This window comes from Carlito syrichta, unplaced genomic scaffold (genome assembly GCF_000164805.1).
Source record: "Carlito syrichta isolate Samal-C Ts95f unplaced genomic scaffold, Tarsius_syrichta-2.0.1 Scaffold301864, whole genome shotgun sequence".
Classification (NCBI taxonomy): Eukaryota; Metazoa; Chordata; class Mammalia; order Primates; family Tarsiidae; genus Carlito; species Carlito syrichta.
The window spans coordinates 220,228-238,209 of NW_007245960.1; the positions used below are offsets into that span (position 1 = coordinate 220,228).

Here is a 17,982-nt window from a genome sequence, read left to right on the forward strand (position 1 = left end):
TTCCGCCTCAGCCTTCCAAGTAGCTGGAACTACAGGCGCGCGCTACCACGCCCGGCTGGTTTTTGATTTATTGTAGAGGTGAGGTCTCGCCAAGTTGCCCATGCGGGTCTCGAACCCGCTAGCTCACTCACCTCAGCCTCCCAAAGTGCAGGATTACAGGCCGAGCCACCGAGCCCGGCTCTTTTTTTTTTTTTAAGTTGGAGTCTCACTCCGTTGCCCAGGCTGGAGCGCAGTGGCACTTTCCTGGCCACTGCAGCCTGGACCTGCTAGGCTCAGGCGATCCTTCCGCCTCAGCCTTACAAGTAACCAGAGCTACAAGTGCGTGCTACCATGCCCAACTAATTTTTTAATTTATTGTAGAGATGATGTCTCTCCATGTTGCCCAAGCTGGTCTCGAACCCGCAGGCTCAGGCAATCCTTTTGCCTCGGCCTCCTGAAGTACTGGGATTATAGGTTGAAGTACTGGGATTATAGGTTTAAGCCACCGTGCCCGGCCAATAGTTATAATTTTACATGTAGCATTTCCTTACTGATTTGAGTATTCTGAAATAAACATTCTTATTCATTATCTTTATGTAGCAATATCAAGTAAGATATGGACAACATTTACCAAATTCAGCTACATACCATAGAATAGGTATTTTCCATATTAGCAGTAAGCCAAAAAGTTCTTCTTCTGAAGGACATTGACAAACTGGAATGTATTCAAAAGTAGCCAGTGAGCCTTGTGAAAGTTTTAGAAACTGAGTTGATAAAGAATGATTGAAGGAAAGAGGGATGCCTAGTCTGGAAAAGAGGAGACATGATGGTTCTTCTCAGGTATTTGAGGGGCAAAAGTGAAAAAAAAAAACAAGACTTAATCTGAGGTACTCCAGTAGGTGGAATAATGTTTACTATATGTTACATGATGCAGTTCAATGAAACAAAAATTATAACAGCAAGAATTGTCCTCCAGTGGGATAGGTTGTCTTACAAGGTCATTGAACTTGTTTGAACAGGGGCCCAGATGGTTGACTGTGTATCAAGAATGCTGTAGAAAGAATTTCAGTACAGAATAGGAGGTTCAAATGACTAAAAAACCCCTTCCAACTCTCAAGTAGCTGTTAGTGCACACCTTTTTATTTATTTATTTATTTCATTTTTGAGTCAGAGTCTCACTGTTGCCCAGGCTGGAGTGCAGTGGCGTACTTACGGCCACCACAGCCTTGACCTTGTCTCTCGTTACTGAATATCACTACAGTCACCTTCAAAGTACTCCCCTTGGGAAGCTATGCACCAACGCCTGTGCCTAGCCTACCCAGCAAAGCAGTTTGGGAGCTCTTTTCCTGGAAAGGCCATCAGAACTATCGTTGTGTTACCCTTGATGTCCTGAATGTTATTAAGTGTATTCCTTTTTTTTTCTAGATTGGAAAATATAGTTTATTTAAAAAATAAATTGGAGAGAGAGAGGATTCACCTCCCCAAGGTAGGGGAGAGTGCAAGCTTTTTTACTAGTTTGTTTTCATCTTGTAGGATGGTACAGAATGCTTCAGTTAGTGGGAGAATGAGTTTTCGTTTCCTAAAGCTGTTCAAGGTGCTTCTCTTTTACTCAAGTAGACGGATGAAGTCTTCCAAAGTTGGAATGAAAAAACACCTGAAACTTATTCAAGGTCCAGAACAATTTGTATTGACTGGAAATTTAGCCCACCTATCCCCTTAACTATGTTAGCGCATGATTCTTTTTATTTTTTAATTTTTTTATTATAAAGATGTGGGGTACAATTCAGGGTTAAGTATACAAAGCGCATGATTCTTAAAGAGGTACTTTCCTCGAGTTATTATTTCCTTTCCCTGTGTGCTGGTCTTAAGGGACTTGCTTTAGAGATTTGTCCAGGAAAATGGCTCACCCAAGTATAAAGGCTTGGCTTTGCTGCAGGAAAAGTGAAGAACTATAAAATGCTCCTGGTGGCCACGGTATGAGCACTGCATAAAATGCACTGGCCAATCTGGTGAAGTCTCCATTAATTTTAATGAATGCTTTTTACAAACATGTTGTGGGGGATAGCTTCCTTCTCAAGGAAAGACTTGGGCCTTGGAGGCAAATCGGCTTTTCCTTAAGAAAGTGATTAATTATGAACCTAGAGAACTTCATATATAGGAATCCGAAAGATATTACAAGGTACAAAAATCAATAAATAGGTGATTAGGAATTTTAGTTAAAATTATATTTGTCTATAGTTGATTTAAGTCGTAAGCTCCATGAGGGCAGGGATTTTTGTCTCTCTTGTTTACTCTCTATTCTCAGCATCCAGATCAGTGCCATGTACTGCATTAGGTACTCTGTAAATTACTGGACGAAGTGAAGGGCTAGGACAGATGTCCTAAACTCCCTGTTTCGAGGACAGAAATAGGCCTGTAAAGGCCAAAGTATTAGGATAATTATATCATAAAGATATCATTAGTTTGGTGATGGTACAGACCAGTGCTTCCCAAGATGTGTTTTTTGATCTTCTAAGAATTGTAGGTTAAACAGGTTTCTTTTTTTTTAATCTGTTGATATGGTGAATTATGTTGATTGATTTGCCATTGTTGAATCATCCTTGCATTCCGGGGATAAATTCTACTTGATTTATGATATATTATCCTTTTAAAAATATTGATGGATTCAATTTCTTTTCTTTTTCCTTTTTTTTGAGTCGGGATCTCACTCTGTCACACAGGCTGGAGTGCAGTGTAACAATCGCAGCTCACCACATCCTTGACTTCCTGGGCTCAGATGATGCTTCTGCCTAAGCCTCTTGAGCATTGGGACTACAGGCTACCATGCCCAGCTAATTTTAAAAAATTTTTTGCAGAGATAAGGTCTCCCTATGTTTTCCAGGTTGGTCTTGAACTCCTGGGCTCAAGCAGTCCTCTCGCCTTAGCCTCCCAAAAATGCTGGGATTTTAGGTATGAGCCACCGTGCCTGGCAGATTCAGTTTCTAATATATTTTGTTAAGGAATTTTGCATTTATGTTCATGATTACTATGGTTCTGTAGTTTCCTTTTTCTCTAATAACTTTAGTTTTGATATCAGGGCAACACTGGCCTCATAGAATGAGTTGAGAAATGTTCTCTGCTTTTATTTCTGGCAGAGTTTCTGGCATACTGACAGCCACCCCAGTGTTGACCTGCTGGGCTCTGGTGATCCTTCCGCCTCAGCCTTCCAAGTAGCTGTAACTGTAGGCGCACACTACCAGCCCGGCCTGGTATCACTTTTTAGATGTTTAGTAGAATGCTCTAGTGATGCCATCTGGTCTGGAGTTTGCATTCTGGGAAGGTTTTTAACCACAAATCTTACTTCTTTATTAAATACAAAAAAACTATTCATCTTATTTATTTGTTCTTTTTTTCTTTTTTGAGTAAGGGTCTTACTTTGCTGCCTAGGCTAGAGTGTAATGGCACATTCATGGCTCACTGCAGCCTCAAACTACTAGGTTCAAGTGATACTCTCACCTCACCCTCTGGAGTAGCTGGTGTCACCACCATTCCTGGCTATTTTAAAAAAATCTTTTGTGGTCTTGCCATGTTTCCTTGGCTGGTCTTGAATTCCTATGGAGCCTCAGCCTCCCAAAGTGCTGGGATTATGGGCATAAACCTATTGATTTATTCTGAGCTTTGGTAGTTTGTCTTTCAAGGAATTTGTCCATTTCATCTAAGTAATCACATTTATTGGCCTAAAGTTGTTCATAATAGTCCTTTGTTATCTTTTTTTTTTTTTTGGAGTGGGAGTCTCACTGTTGCCTGAGCTGGAGTGCAGTGGCATGCTCATGACCACCGTAGCCCCAACACTGCTGGATTCAGGTGATCCTTCTACCTCAGCCTTCCAAGTAGCTAGAACCACAGGCATGCACCACCATGCCCAGCTAATTTTTTTGATTTACTGTGGAGGTGAAGTCTCTCCAAGTTGTTCAGGCTAGTCTTGAACCCCTGGGCTCAGGCAATCCTCTTGCCTCAACCTCCCAAAGTGCTGGGATTCCAGGAGTGAGCCACCATGCCCAGCTCTTATTATCTTATTAATGTCTTTAGGATATATAGTGATGTCCTCTCTCTGATTCCTGGTATTGGTAATTTATATCTTTTCTGTTTTTTTGTTTGTTTTTTCTTGATCAGTCTGGCTATAGGTTATCAGTTTTGTTGATATTTTTAAAGAAACAGCTTTGACTTGTTTTCTATATTATTTTTCTGTTTCTAATTTTATTGATTTCTACTCTTTTTTAGATTAGAAAATATAGTTTATTTGAAAAGTAAATTAGAGAGAGACAGACAGACAGACAGACAGAAGGGATTCACCTCCCCAAGGCAGGGCAGGGAGCCAAAGCCAGGAAACATGGCAACAGCCACAGCTTAAAGAGCACATGGCCACACCAGAGTTTAGTAAGACAGTGACCTGATTTCTACTCTTTATGACATTGTTTGTTTTTAGGTTTAATTTGCTTTTCTTTTCTAGTGTTTTACCATAGATTTTGTTTAAATTTGTGCTTCTACTGCTTAGTTACTCCCTAGATAGGCATTATCTGATTTCTATTTGGTATATGTTCTGTTTTCTCCTATGTAAGCTTTAGACTCCTATGTAGTTTTAGTCTTGAAAACATGACAGCCCTCAAGGTAGCAAATAGAAAAATCTCAATTACAGAGACATAATCCTTTCTCAGTTTGTTATGAGTATTTCTGTCCATCAAAGACACTATTGTTTCGACTCTAGAGAGTATAGAGAAATATGAATATTATGTAGTATTGGGTGCAGTGTATCCCTGATGACTTTGAACCTTACTGTAGCTCTATTGGATTCTAGATTGGTTTTTCTTCTGTTGCTGTACCATTCCCAGTCTACACATTTGTCGTTAGTCTGTACATATTTGGATCTGTACCTTTCCCTGTCATTTTAAGAAAAAATAAGTTCCTACATACCTTTTCTTGATGTGCTAATTTATTTAGTTATATCCTTAGTAGAATGTTTTGGAAGTCCTTAAAAGTCCTGTTCTATGACACTGAGCGGTTCTTCAGACCCACAATTCAACTCTTAGGAATTTATTTTTCATTTTTAGGTTTACTTTTTTTAAGGCATAATTTATATACACTAAATATAAATCTTAAGTACATTTCAGTGAATCAATTAAAACCATCACTCACATCAAGATCCTGTGAAAATTGTTAGTGCTTTCTGAATAGTAAAAGAATGGTTTAAAGGGTTTCAGATTATAAAGAGTTAATGTGAATAATGCTGAACAGTGTTTTAAAAGCTCAAATTTGGTGATGGGTTTGAATTAAAGAAGAAATTTTACTTAGATATTAAAAAAACCCTTTTTGGAATTTTCATCCTGCAGTCCTAAAATGTGAAAATTGTGTGAACTTTCTATGAAAAGTAAAAAAATTATATTGGTTTAAATTGCCTAGAAACAGGTTTGGACCCTTCCTCATAGTTGAAGAATTGAAAAAGATTCTGTGATACATGTGTGATGGCCCTAGAATATCCACTTGGTTCTGTCTTGAGTTTTGTTTTATTCTCTTTGTCTAGAAGATTAAGATTGCGGCCCTGCGCATGTACACTAGCTGTGTGGAGAAAACTGACTTCGAGGAATTCTTTCTAAGTAAGTTACTGTTTGACAGTTCTGAATAGAAAATGAATCTACTTTTCACTTTTCTAGTTTTGTTTTAATATGATAGTTTTCTTAAGTCACTAGTGAAACAGATTTTCCTGCACAAAGTGTATATAAACTATTTTTTTCTTTAATCATTTTTTTGTAAATATATTTTTTTTAGAGATGGTATCTTGCTATGTTGCCCAAACTGACCTTGAACTCCTGGCTCAAGTGTTCCTCCTGCCTCAGCCTCTGAGTAGTTGGGATTGCAAACATGTACCAACATGCCTGACTTTTTAAATTTTTAATAGAACAAACAAAAATAATCCTATAAATGAAACATTTTAACAATTTGGCAAAAACAACAACAACAAAAAAATAAAAATTTGTCTAGTACTTTGATATTGTCATCCCCCTTGTCTACATGTATCTTTTACTCCATAGTAAACATATCTTGTTTTACATTCTGGATGTTTTACTTAGTATTTTAACATAATCTTTCGGCCCGTCATTTTTCTTCTGTTTCTAGTTTTTAATTGCTTTTGTTAGTCCTGGAATAAATGTCAATATTTTTCTTCTTTCTGTTAAAGAACTGTTGGGTCAAGAGGCACACATAATTTTATTATTTGTACCCCATTGGGAAATTGCTTTCCAAAGGAGTTTTACTGGTTTAGACTATTACAAGCAGTTGATTGTATCAGTATAATATTCATTTTGATGCTATAAGCCGTTGTAATTATTTAAAAAGTTAATTAAAGCAGCTATTTGTAAAGTTATTGGAAGAGTTTAAGCCACTTCCAGTGCCACAGATTTTGGAAGGAAATGTGTGCCATGTACTTCTATGGTAATGGTCACATACTCAAAGCAGCAAACAACTAACTATGTACACTTGATATTTTTCTTTGTCAACAAATATTTATATATAATTATGTTAATAACAATGAAAAAAGAAAGCTAGATGCAGTTTTGATTATCTAATAACTATTTTAGTTTTTAAAAATCAAATACAAGTTGTTTACTATCTTGGTAGATTGACATTAGAAACTTGAAATACCATATTGAATTGTAATTCCAATTTAGTGTCTGCCTTGCATTTCTTATTTATTCATAGCCAAGAAAGAAAACATTCTTAGTTCTTTGTTAACTTCTAACAATTTCTTATTTTAGGAGAAAGTAGTCCAAAATGAGAAAATAGCCTTTCTCTGTCTGATGAAATTATTAATAGTAGAAGCTGTTTTTTTCTTAAGTGCTTTCTTGAATCCATGTGCTAAGTATTTTTCATCAGATCTTTTTAAAACCTTATTCTTAGAAATCTATTTAATATTTGATTCAATAATTAACTGAGAAATTTATTATAATTATTTTGAAAGGATGTCTACTAGCTATCTTTCTTAACCAACTCCTCATTATTGAAGGTTCTTGAGTTAATATTTTAGTATTGAGTAATAAATCTTAAAAAAAATTTTTTTGAGTAGAAATCTCACTCTGTTGCCCAGACTGGAGTGCAGTGGCACGCTCATGGCCACCGCAGCCTTGACCTGCTGGGCTCAGGCCATCCTTTACCTCATTCTTCCAAGTAGCTGGAACTACAGGTATGCGCCACCATGCCTGGCTAATTTTTTGATTTATTGTAGAGATGAGGTCTCGCCATGTTGCCCAGGCTGGTCTTGAACCTGCTGACTCTGGCGATTCTCCCGCCTTGGCCTCCCAAAGTGCTGGAATTACAGGCGAGAAAAATTTTTTTAAGTTTTATTTTTTAAATAGAGATGAGGTCTCACTATGTCGCTCAGGCTGGTCTTGTACACCTGGGCTCAAGTGATCCTCCCTCCTCAGCCTCTCAAAGTGCTGGGCAGACATGAGCCACCGTGCCTGGCCCCATAAGACTGTTTTTACATATTTAATATACTATGTTTCAATTTATAGCCTGTTGTAAACTACTTTAAAAACTTAAGAAAAGTTTATAAAAGTCCTAACTGTTTTATACTACTAACTCACATAGTATGCTTTTACATTTGTCTCATTTATGTGTTATAAAACCTTGTGTGGTAGGAAGGACTTGTATTATTGTTTTCATCTTTGTTTTGTTTTGTTTTCAGAAAAAAACAAATGAGTCTTAAAAAGTCCAAGTGACTCACCTATGTGCTTAGCCAAGCCTTGACTTGAACATGTATTTTCTGGTTTAAAATCCAGGCATTTTCTTTTTCTTTTTTTGAATTGGGGCTACCCAGACTGGCATTTTATAGGAGCCCATTTACGAGGCTGACAGGCATGTTTTTACTCACAAACATATTGTGAGTAAACAACTAATAGTTACACAATCTTCATGAAATAGCACCTGCCTCACTTTTAGTGGTAGCAGGGAGTATAGGTATATGCCACCACATCCAGCTAATTTTTTGACTTTTTGTAGAGATGAGGTCTTGCTATGTTGCCTAGGCTGGTCTCGAACTCATGGGCTCAAGCAATCCTCCTGCGTTGGCCTCCCAAAGTGCTAGGATTACAGGCATGAACCACCATGCCCTATGGGATTTTTCTACTATGACATATTTCCTGTGAATGAGTATAACTGCAAATTAGAAATTATAATCTGTCTTAATATTTTTTGTATTTTACTATATTTAAATAAGAATTACCTCCATGTTCTATTTGCTTCGGACACTGATGTTTATATGTACTATAGTGTGCACATCTCACAGCTTTGTCTTTCAAAAGCCTTTGTCTTTGAAGTAATTACTTAGGGAAGCAGTACATTTTTTGGTGACACCGTTTTTACTTTGGGTTTTCTAAGGCTCAATTTGAGAATTTACTTTTAAGACCTATAGCACTCGCTGGGTATGGTGGCTCATGCCTGTAATCCCAGCACTTTGGGAGGCAGAGGCAAGAGGATTGCCTGAGCTCAGGTGTTCGAGACCAGCCTGAGCAACATGGCAAGACCTTGTCTTTACAATAAATCAAAAAATTAGCCAGGTATGGTGGCGCATGCCTGTGGTTCCAGCTACTTGGAAGGCTGAGGTGGAAGGATTACCTGAGCCCAGCAGGTTGAGGCTGTGGCGGCGATGAGTGTGGCACTGCACTCCAACCTGGGCGACAGAATGAGACTCCAGCTCAAAAAAAAAAAAAAAGAAAGAAAACCCTTGTACTTTGGGAGGCGGAGGCAAGAGAATTGCCTGAGCCCAGAGGTTCGAGACCAGCCTGGGCAACTTGGACAAGTCCTTGTCTCTATAATAAATCAAAGAATTAGCCAGGCATGGTGGCGCATGCCTGTGGTTCCAGCTTCTTAGAAGGCTGAGGCAGAAGGATCACCTGAGCCCAGCAGGTTGAGACTGCAGTAGCTGTGAGCATGCCACTGCATTCCAGCCTGGGTGACAGAGTAAGTCTCCAATTAAAAAAAAAAGACTTATAGCATGTTCATTTGTATTATATTTCACTGTGGTCCATCTTTGACATCTGAAGCTAGATTAAGTTTTAAAATCACACCAAAGTGGTTCCAAACTAGGTCTGGTGAATAAAAAGGGAGCAAATCTGGAACATACCATCTGGAGGCAGAAGATGAAAAATATCTGTAAAACAATGAGACTGATTTTTTTGGATTTTAAAGAGTAGGCCAGACAGATTTGAAATAAGAACTATATATATATTGCTTCCCAAGAGTACACCTTTACTTATTATTATTATTATTATTATTATTATTTTTTTTTTTTTTTTTTTTGAGTCGGAGTCTCACTCTGTCTCCCAGACTGGAATGCAGTGGCCGTTCCCGGCCACCGCAGCCTCGACCTGCTGGGCTCTGGTGATCCTTCCACCTCAGCCTTCCGAGTAGCCGGAATTACAGGTACGCGCTACCACGCCTGGCTAATTTTTTGATTTATTGTAGAGATGGGGTCTCACCAATTTGCCCAGGCGGGTCTCGAACCCGCGGGCTCAGGCAATTCACTCACCTCAGCCTCCCAAGGCGCGGGATTACAGGCTGAGCCACCGAGCCCGGCTTTTATTATTATTTTGAGCTGAGATCTTATTCTGTTGTCCAGGCTGGAGTGCAGTGAAACGATCATGGCCCACTGAAGCCTCAACCACCTGGGCACAGACGATCCTTCCACCTCAACCTCCCGAGTAGTTGGAACTATAGGTGTTTGCCATCACGCCTGTCTAATTTTTAAATTTTTTGTAGAGACAGATTCTCGCTATGTTTCCCAGGCTGATCTTGAACTCCTGGGCTCAAGCAATCTTTTCGCCTCTGCATCCCAAAGTGCTGGGATTCCAGGTGTGAGCAGCTGAATCTGGCCAGATTACACCTTTGGACTGGTAATTGCTCACTTGGTATTTTAGGGCTTAACTTTTAGAGTTCTGAAAATTTATTAAAGAGAGCCTCTGGTTAGCTGGCTGGTGTTATCCTCACCCTTCTCCCTCCAATAGAAGTGAGGCTAGTGCTATTTCATGAAAATTGTATAAGAATGAATTATATACTCACAATATGTTTATAAACAGTATGCCTGTCAACCTCTTGAATGGGCTCCTATAAAATGCCAAAGCTATGTGCTCTGTCATCTCAGAGCTAAAGTTTTCAAAGGTTACGTAGTCTCTGTCATCTTGGAGCTAAAGTGTTAAAGGGTTTAGACCCCGAGAGCTAGATGTTGGAGTTCTTAGTAAGATACCTTAACAGCCTGTTGTTGTTCCTGAGGTGTTCTGCTTATGGTTTTTGCCTGTCATAAATGAACGTGCTGCACTGTTGAGTATACAGCAGTTTGCTGACTGGTCTTTCGGTGATTAACTCTACTATGAAGAGCATTTTGGAGGAGAGGTGCTTGTGTTTAATTGGATGCTGCTGTCTGCGGACTGCTTTGTCTTTAGCTCTTAAGAGACTAGAGACTTTGGAGAAGAGTAAGTTCTGACTCAGTGATTGAGGTTTATCACCTTATTGATGCAGCCTTAAATGATTAGTGAGGTTTTCAAAGATAATTTAGGCTGGGTCCAGTGGCTCATGTCTTTAATCCTAGTAGGATTCAGGAGGCTAAGGCAAGAGGATCACTTGAGACCAGGAGTTCAGGACCAGCCTGGGCAACATAGAGAGACCCTATCTCTTAAAAGGCAAAATTAAGAATCTGGCCGGGGTCGGTGACTCAGCCTGTCAACCCAGCACTTTGGGAGACCAAGGCGAGTGGATTGCCTGAGGCTGTGGGTTCGAGACCAGCCTGGGCAACTTGGTGAGACCTCATCTCTATAATAAATAAAAAATCAGCCGGGTGTGGGAGTGCCTGCCTGTAGTTCCAGCTACTTGGAAGGCTGAATTGCTGGAGCGTGCCACTGCACTCCAGCCTGGGCAAAGAAGTGAGACTCCAACTCCAAAAAAAAAAAAAAAAAGGAATTTTAAAAAAGGTAGTTTAAACCCTACTAAATAATTCACAGAAAAACAATAATGAATATTTATTGAGTAGCTGTTAAATACTAGCCATCTTGCTAAACGTTTTACAGGCCTTTTCCCATGTAATGCTCACAATAACCTTATAATGTCGATTAACTTGTTCTTCCCAGTTTTGTTTTGTTTTTTGAGTTGGAGTCTCACTCCTTCGCCCAGGCTGGAGTGCAGTGGCACACTCATGGCCACCCCAGCATTGATCTGCTGGGCTCCTGTGATCCTTCCGCCTCAGCCTTCCAAGTAGCCGGAACTACAGGCACAACCTATCACACCTGGCTGATTTTTTATTTATTGTAGAGACAAGATCTCGCCAAGTTCCCCAGACTGATCTCTAACCCACTCGCCTCGGCCTCCCAAAGTGCTGGGATAACAGGCTGAGCCACTGAGCCCAGCCAATTCTTCCTATTTTTACAGAAAAGGAAACCAAGGCACTGGGAGACTAAGTAACTTTACTTAATAAAGTAAGTGAGTGATAGAGTCAAGATTTTGAATCAGGCAGTCAGACCCCACATTAAAGACTGTTAATACTGCCTCCTTGTAACAGTAATAAATTATTTAATTTTATCCCACTTGGTGTTGAGAAAGTGTCTAACTTCAGAAAAGAAAGCACTGGATGTGCATTGGAGCAAGAGTGATCATGGCAAAAGACTATAGCAGGTTTTAACTCTGAAGTATTCAGAGTTTACATTTCATTGAGCTGAAGAATCTCCTGTATTTTTGTGTAGCTCACAATCAACATTCATTGGTCTTACTTTTTAGAGCTTTATACCATGTGTTTCTTTTCTGACCCTAGTGGATATAGGGATTCAGGCATATGCCAGCTCTCTTCTTATCCTCATCCCTGAGGTGACCCTCAGAGGGGAAATTGTGACCTGTGTCCAGGTGCTGGCCTGTCTGTCTGTCAGTGCTTTCCATCCCAAGAACTGATTCCTTCTCTGAGAACATTGGAAAGTCTCCTGGAGGCTGCTGAAAAGCTTTGATGGAGAGGGAGCAATTGAACAGATTGTCCTTTAGAAGCAGCCAAATTTCATTTTCCAGATTGAAAGACAGACTTCCAAGAAAACTTTTCTTTTTAATGTTTTGTTCTAGCATCCAAAAAAGACCCAACTTCAGATCCGGGCTTGAGAATTTCTCAGGGCTATTCTTGTTCTAGGTGGAGGGTGGTTGGCCCACTCTCAGATGGCATGTGTCTTAATAACTGCATGACTGGCCAGGCCAGCCTTCACTTCCCTCCTGCTGGACTCTGAGAGGAAGTCCACTTGACAGCTGCTGGGCACCACCCAGTAAGCTCACCAGAATATTTTGGTGTCACTTTATAACAGACCTGGATTCAAACCCCAGCACTGCTGTTAGCTTGTTAATATTGTGACTGTCTGCAAGTTATTTAGCTTTTTGAGTCTGTTTTCTCATCTCTAAAATGAGGATTATAATGCTTCCCTCCAGGGTTAAAGAGAGGAATAAGTGAGATAATGTATTGCCATGACTGACAGTGGACCTGGCATGTAGCATGGGCCCTTAGTGAGTGTTAGTTTCTGATATTAGTATTAGAGCGGTGGTTAGAGTAACAATTAAGGACACATTGTCTAGAATCAAGCAGCTCTGAATTGATCCCAGGTGTCTTGTTTCACAGTTGTGTGACCTTGAGCAGCAGTTGTCTTAATCTTTCTGAGTCAGTTTTCTCAATTATCAAATGGAGATAATGTTAATACCCACCTCAGGCTTGTTGGGAGGATTTTTTGAGCTAATGAACATAAAGCACCTATTCTGCTCTCTGGCACATAGTCAGCCCACACTGAATTACAGCCTTTTTATCATTAGGGGTACTGTGAATATACTTCACAGGGCCCTTACTCTGGGTTTTATCTGCCTGTGACCTCTGTTATCGTTTATACATTATATAACTCAATGTTTGCTGAAAGACAGATGACAGCACTTCTTTCCTGAATCATTGCTCCAAAGGACAGATTCCAGCATATGGACCCAAATTTCCCACTGATTCTCTTTTTTCTTCTTCTTGTTTCAACTTTTCTCCCTGTCATGTAATAAGGAGGGCACATTCAGTGGGGGACTCCTCACCCTTCCAGAGGCATTTCTCAGAGAGCTGGGAATTGGGGCTTGGATATCTGAGCACAGACCTTATTTGTGGGATCTGAAGCCAAGGTGAGGCACCTCTCATCTTTGTCATTTCAGTGGCTGATGAACAGCCTTTCATTAGCTATGGTCAGCTTTCCTATTTAGCTGCAGGTACCTGGAGCCCCACTTTTTTCTCCTGTTCATTTCCTTTGGCCAAATCATTTAGCATACCCATGTTCATAGCACACTGGGTCACCTTAAGAAAGAAGATAGGAAAAGGAGACGAGGAAGACTTAAATTTCTCAGTGGGGCCCAAATGAAAAAAAGTAAAGGAGTGTTTGGTTTTCAGAATTCGATCGAGACCATGAAGGGGAAATATGTAGACTTCCATGGAGGTTGGAAAGAACCATGGAGGCCATCTAGGCCGCATTATACAGAGTGAAAAAACGGAGATTCAGAGGAGAGAAGTATTTGTCTAGACCACACAATAAGATGGTAACAAGGCGGAGCTAGAAGGCTGACAGGCTAGATTCATTGCCCTTCTTTTATTCTTTTATTCCTGGCAAAGTATGATTTAATGCTCTTTTAGTCCACAGTCTTGCCCTTTGGTTCCACTGACCTTTTTTGCAGTCGTGTAATCAGAGAGCACTGTAAGTGCCACACATTTTAGTTGAACAAAGGGCGACTGATATTTAAAATATAGTCAGCATGCATTCTCTAAACCCTCACATACTTACATTTTATTGTTATTTTCTAGGATGTCAGATGCCCGATACATTCAATTCATGGTTTCTTATAACTCTACTTCATGTCTGGTAAGTGAGCAATTTAAGTGAAGTCACCAAATGTATTTTTTAAAACACTGTAGGGTATAGCCTTCAGTGGGACTGATGGTATGAAATGGCAATTGTTCAGGCATTAAAAACCGTTCTTTTAATTTTAATAACTGGTGTCTTGAAGCACATTTTTATTAAAGGTCAAAGCATAGGCCAGAAAGAAACTAATATTTGTAGGAGTTTTTCAAAGGATACCTAACGCAATGAACAATGCTATCAGTATCTCTAAGAAACTGTATGAGCTTGGATGGAAAGTTCTCTCCCTTGGCTGTTTTAGGAAAGTTCACATTTACGTAAAAGTGGTTTGAATTGTGAGAATCCGTGGTCATTTTCATTGCTGGTCATCAGAAACCTATAACAAATTATAGCACTGACATTTACGCCTGTACCTCTAAAATGTGCATACAAGTTAGAATCATGCCAGGTTTGTTGCATGTAAAAATATTTAACACCTTAAACAGTATATTTTTTCTTCAGCTGTGAAGTAAGTAGCCAAAAAAATCAATTTTTCACCTAATGTTACACAGTATTAAAGGTCAGAGGGATATAGGAGAGTTGTTGAAGTGGGGGTTGGGGAATGTATTTGTTGAACTGCCAGATCTTGGGAAAGTAAATTCTGGAGAACTGAGTTTACTACTTTGACCATAGTGAGTATCTGAGGAACGTGGGGAATGGCTGCCCTGTCAAAAGGACCCTTGTTTGAGACTGCCTTCAGCTGAGCCTTTGCATCACAGAACTGAGTACTATATTAAGACTTTTTGGTTTTGATCACCTCTGAAATATTTCTTCCTCTGTACTCAAATAGTCACACTGAGTTTGGCCTAGGGGCTTAAGGTGGCAGTTTATTTTATGCTATTTTTTCTAAGCAATAGTTCATTGAGTGCACACTATGTCCTGGGAACACTGTGAGAACTAGGGATAGTTCTCAAGAAGCTCACAGTCTAGTGAGGGAGAAAAATCAGAATGGCTAAGTTACATAATATATATAAGTAAGGAGTGCTTATAGAGGAGGCTGCAACTATCGAAACCCTTACTAATTCTACTCATTGGTTCTTTGAAATGTGTCATGTGTTTTAGTCAAGTAGGTGAGAAGGCACTGTCTTACTGGCAAAGGTTAAGGAAGAGGACTCAGGGAGGGAAGCTGATATGTGTTCGGGGAAAAATTGCTTTTTCAAGAGGAGAAGACTGTAGAGGTGGCACTGTAAAGTTACTCACTGGAAAGGTGGGAGGGTTGAGCAAAGGCTAGGCTGTCCCCGGAGGAGCTCAAAGATAATATTCAAAGCCTGTATGAAAGACTCTTTATTGCCCATATAGCTAGAGGTATCAGAGTGTTAGAGGGAGTGGATGGCAAACTAAAATATATAGTCCCTGTGACCACATCCCAAGGTCAATACCTGACTAGTAGCAGATGGGAGAACCTTGGAACTACTTGTAGCTTTTTAAAGTTTCCAAACTGTGCCTGCTGAGTCTTCCTTGCTGAGGCTGGTTTCTCAGAGGAGTGGGGTGTACCACCACCACTTATATGGAGGAAGGTTATCTGCTTCAGATATACACCTGATCTCCCTTCCATTCTTCCTCTCCCTTAGTTCTGGTGGTCTGCAGACTTGCTAGAATGAATCAGTAGCTTTTCAGCTTGAATCAGCAAACTCCTACTGAGGACCTACTGTGTGTTCAGGGCCATGAAACACTGGAGAGAGGGATATGACATGGTCTGTACCTTCTTGTGGAAGGAAAACAGACTTGAAGCCCAATTGCCTGTAATGGATGACAGTAAAAGCATGCTGTGCCCAAGGCACAAACATATGCTGTAGGAGCACAAGAGGTATAACTGAATCCATTTGGTGGGAGTGAGGGTGTATTGGATAAAGAGTGGCTCTGTGGTAGAGGTGACACTTGAGATGCACCAGGAGAGTGAGTAGAATGTTTGTCAGAGAAAGAGAGGACATTTCAGGTTGAGGGACTATCAGGAGCAAAAGACAGAACATGTACAAGAACACAGTATTTGAAGGAAGCCAGTTGTCTGGTGTGTCTGGTTCAAGTTTATGGAGGAATGCATTAGAAGGGTCACCAGAAAAGTAGTTAGTTAGGGCCCAGTTGTGCTGTGATTCTCCAAGAATTGGAGAACTCTTTCATTTAAGGGATAGAGGGTATGAGGAGGAATTATGTCTCCATCCCAAGTCTGTGGAGAAGCTCCAGTAGGGTAACAGAGGGACAGCCACATCCAAAGTTACAGGACACAGTGGACTTGCCAGAGATGTGGGGATTGAAATACCTCTTAGAGGAGGTGGTAGTTGAGGGAGAGGTGGGGAGTCTTAGAAAACAGTCATAAAAGTGGAAATAAACCCCCACCAAAGCAAAACAAAACAAACCCCTGATAAATAAAAATACCCTGGTGTCTGACTTTTCAGAATGCTTGCTTGGGTTCCTAAGGGTGATGGTTCCCTATGACTCTTAGAATAGAGACAGGATTTCTCACATCCGGTTGGTTTCCTGGAGGAAGTGTTGAGGTTTCACTTATCCTGTCTGCCTTTTCTAGTTCGTTTTTCCATGGATTGGGATTTAGGACTGGGATGTCCTCCAGTTCCTAGAGGACCCTTATCGGGTATGTATTCATGGGAGCTTGCGGCTGCAATGACTGTGCTGCAATGACTATGTTCATTGTCTTTGCAGAATGAGATTAGTATTAACTGTGGCTGCTGAAAAATGCTGAGAAAGGCATCTGTGTGCTCTGTCCAGCATCCCCACATGGACTTGATAAAAGCAGGCCTACTCCTCCATTCTCTATCTTGGCCAGGGGCATTGTGCTCACACCAGAAACCTAGAAACTCTCTTTGATTTTCCCTCACCCCCCTTCAGCTGGCCAGACCAAACACCTAACTGAAAACTTTTTTTTTTTGAGTTGGAGTCTCACTTCGTCGCCCAGGCTGGAGTGCAGTGGCACACTCACAGCCATGCCAGCGTCGACCTGCTGGGATCCGGCTATCCTTCTGACTCAGCCTTCCAAATATCTGGAATTACAGGCGCGTGCTACCACCCCTGGCTAATTTTTTTTGGTGTTCTTTATTTATGTATGGCTTGCAAATATTTTGTTTTTCTGTTCTATGTGTTGTCTCTTTACTCTCTGGTTGCTAATTTTTTATTTATTTTAGAGATAAGGTCTCGCCAAGTTGCCTGGGCTGGTCTGGAACCCGCAGGCTCAGGCAACCCACTCGTCTTGGCCTCCCAAACTGCTGGGATTACAGGCTGAACCATCAAACCTGGCCTTATTAGAAATTTTTAACAGGAATTTTTTTTTTTTTTTTTTTTTTGAGTTGGAGTCTCACTCGGTTGCCCAGACTGGAAGGCAGTGGCCGCTCCCGGCCACTGCAGCCTCGCCTGCTGGGCTCCAGTGATCCTTCTGCCTCAGCCTTCCGAGTAGCTGGAATTACAGGCACGCGCCACCACACCCGGCTGATATTTTGATTTATTAGAGATGAGGTCTCGCTGTCCAGGCGGGTCTCGAACCCGCGGGCTCAGGCAATCCACTCACCTCAGCCTCCCAAAGGCGCGGGATTACAGGCTGAGCCATCGAGCCTGGCTTTAACAGGAATTTAAAAAATAATTTAAGCTTCTTTTTTTTAAGCTATTTAATTGACAAATTAAATTGTATGTATGTAAGGTGTACAACATGATGATTTTATGTGCATCAGTACATGTTTATTAAATAATTGATGTTCTCAGATCTGACTTGGCTTCCATGGCAATTTGAAGAGACCTGGCCTCTGCCAGCAGCTCAAGTAAGAGTGGCAAAACTCTGCCTCTACTTAAGCTTCTCCATTGATGAGATTTATTGAGGTGGAATTTATGTTGGCATTTAGGAGTGTTAATTGATTTTTAGAGACTCTTCAGATTGCCATGGAGCACCTTCTTGACACAGAAATTAATTTTATAAAATGGAATGGAACAAATAAAATTAGAACATACCTGTGATGGAGGTGGGGTGGAGAGGATGTAAAATGTAGTTTGCATTTTTTTTTTTTTTGAGTTGGAGTCTCACTCTGTCTCCCAGACTGGAGTGCAG

At 40.5% G+C, this 17,982-nt stretch overlaps 1 protein-coding gene across 3 annotated transcripts in view; it reads left to right on the forward strand.

Annotated features, from left to right (window-relative positions):
* LOC103257779 (ubiquinol-cytochrome-c reductase complex assembly factor 1-like) overlaps positions 1 to 13,905 on the forward strand; it is a 50,088-nt gene extending 36,183 nt beyond the window's left edge. For 2 of the 3 annotated variants that reach the window (XM_008055480.1, XM_021711099.1), the window contains exons 5-6: positions 5,537 to 5,609; positions 13,844 to 13,905. In XM_008055480.1, the coding sequence (XP_008053671.1) occupies positions 5,537 to 5,609; positions 13,844 to 13,905 (135 nt within the window). The remainder of the gene's footprint in view (positions 1 to 5,536; positions 5,610 to 13,843) is intronic. The other variant, XM_021711100.1, reaches the window with a different exon arrangement.
* The last annotated feature ends 4,077 nt before the right edge of the window (positions 13,906 to 17,982 follow it).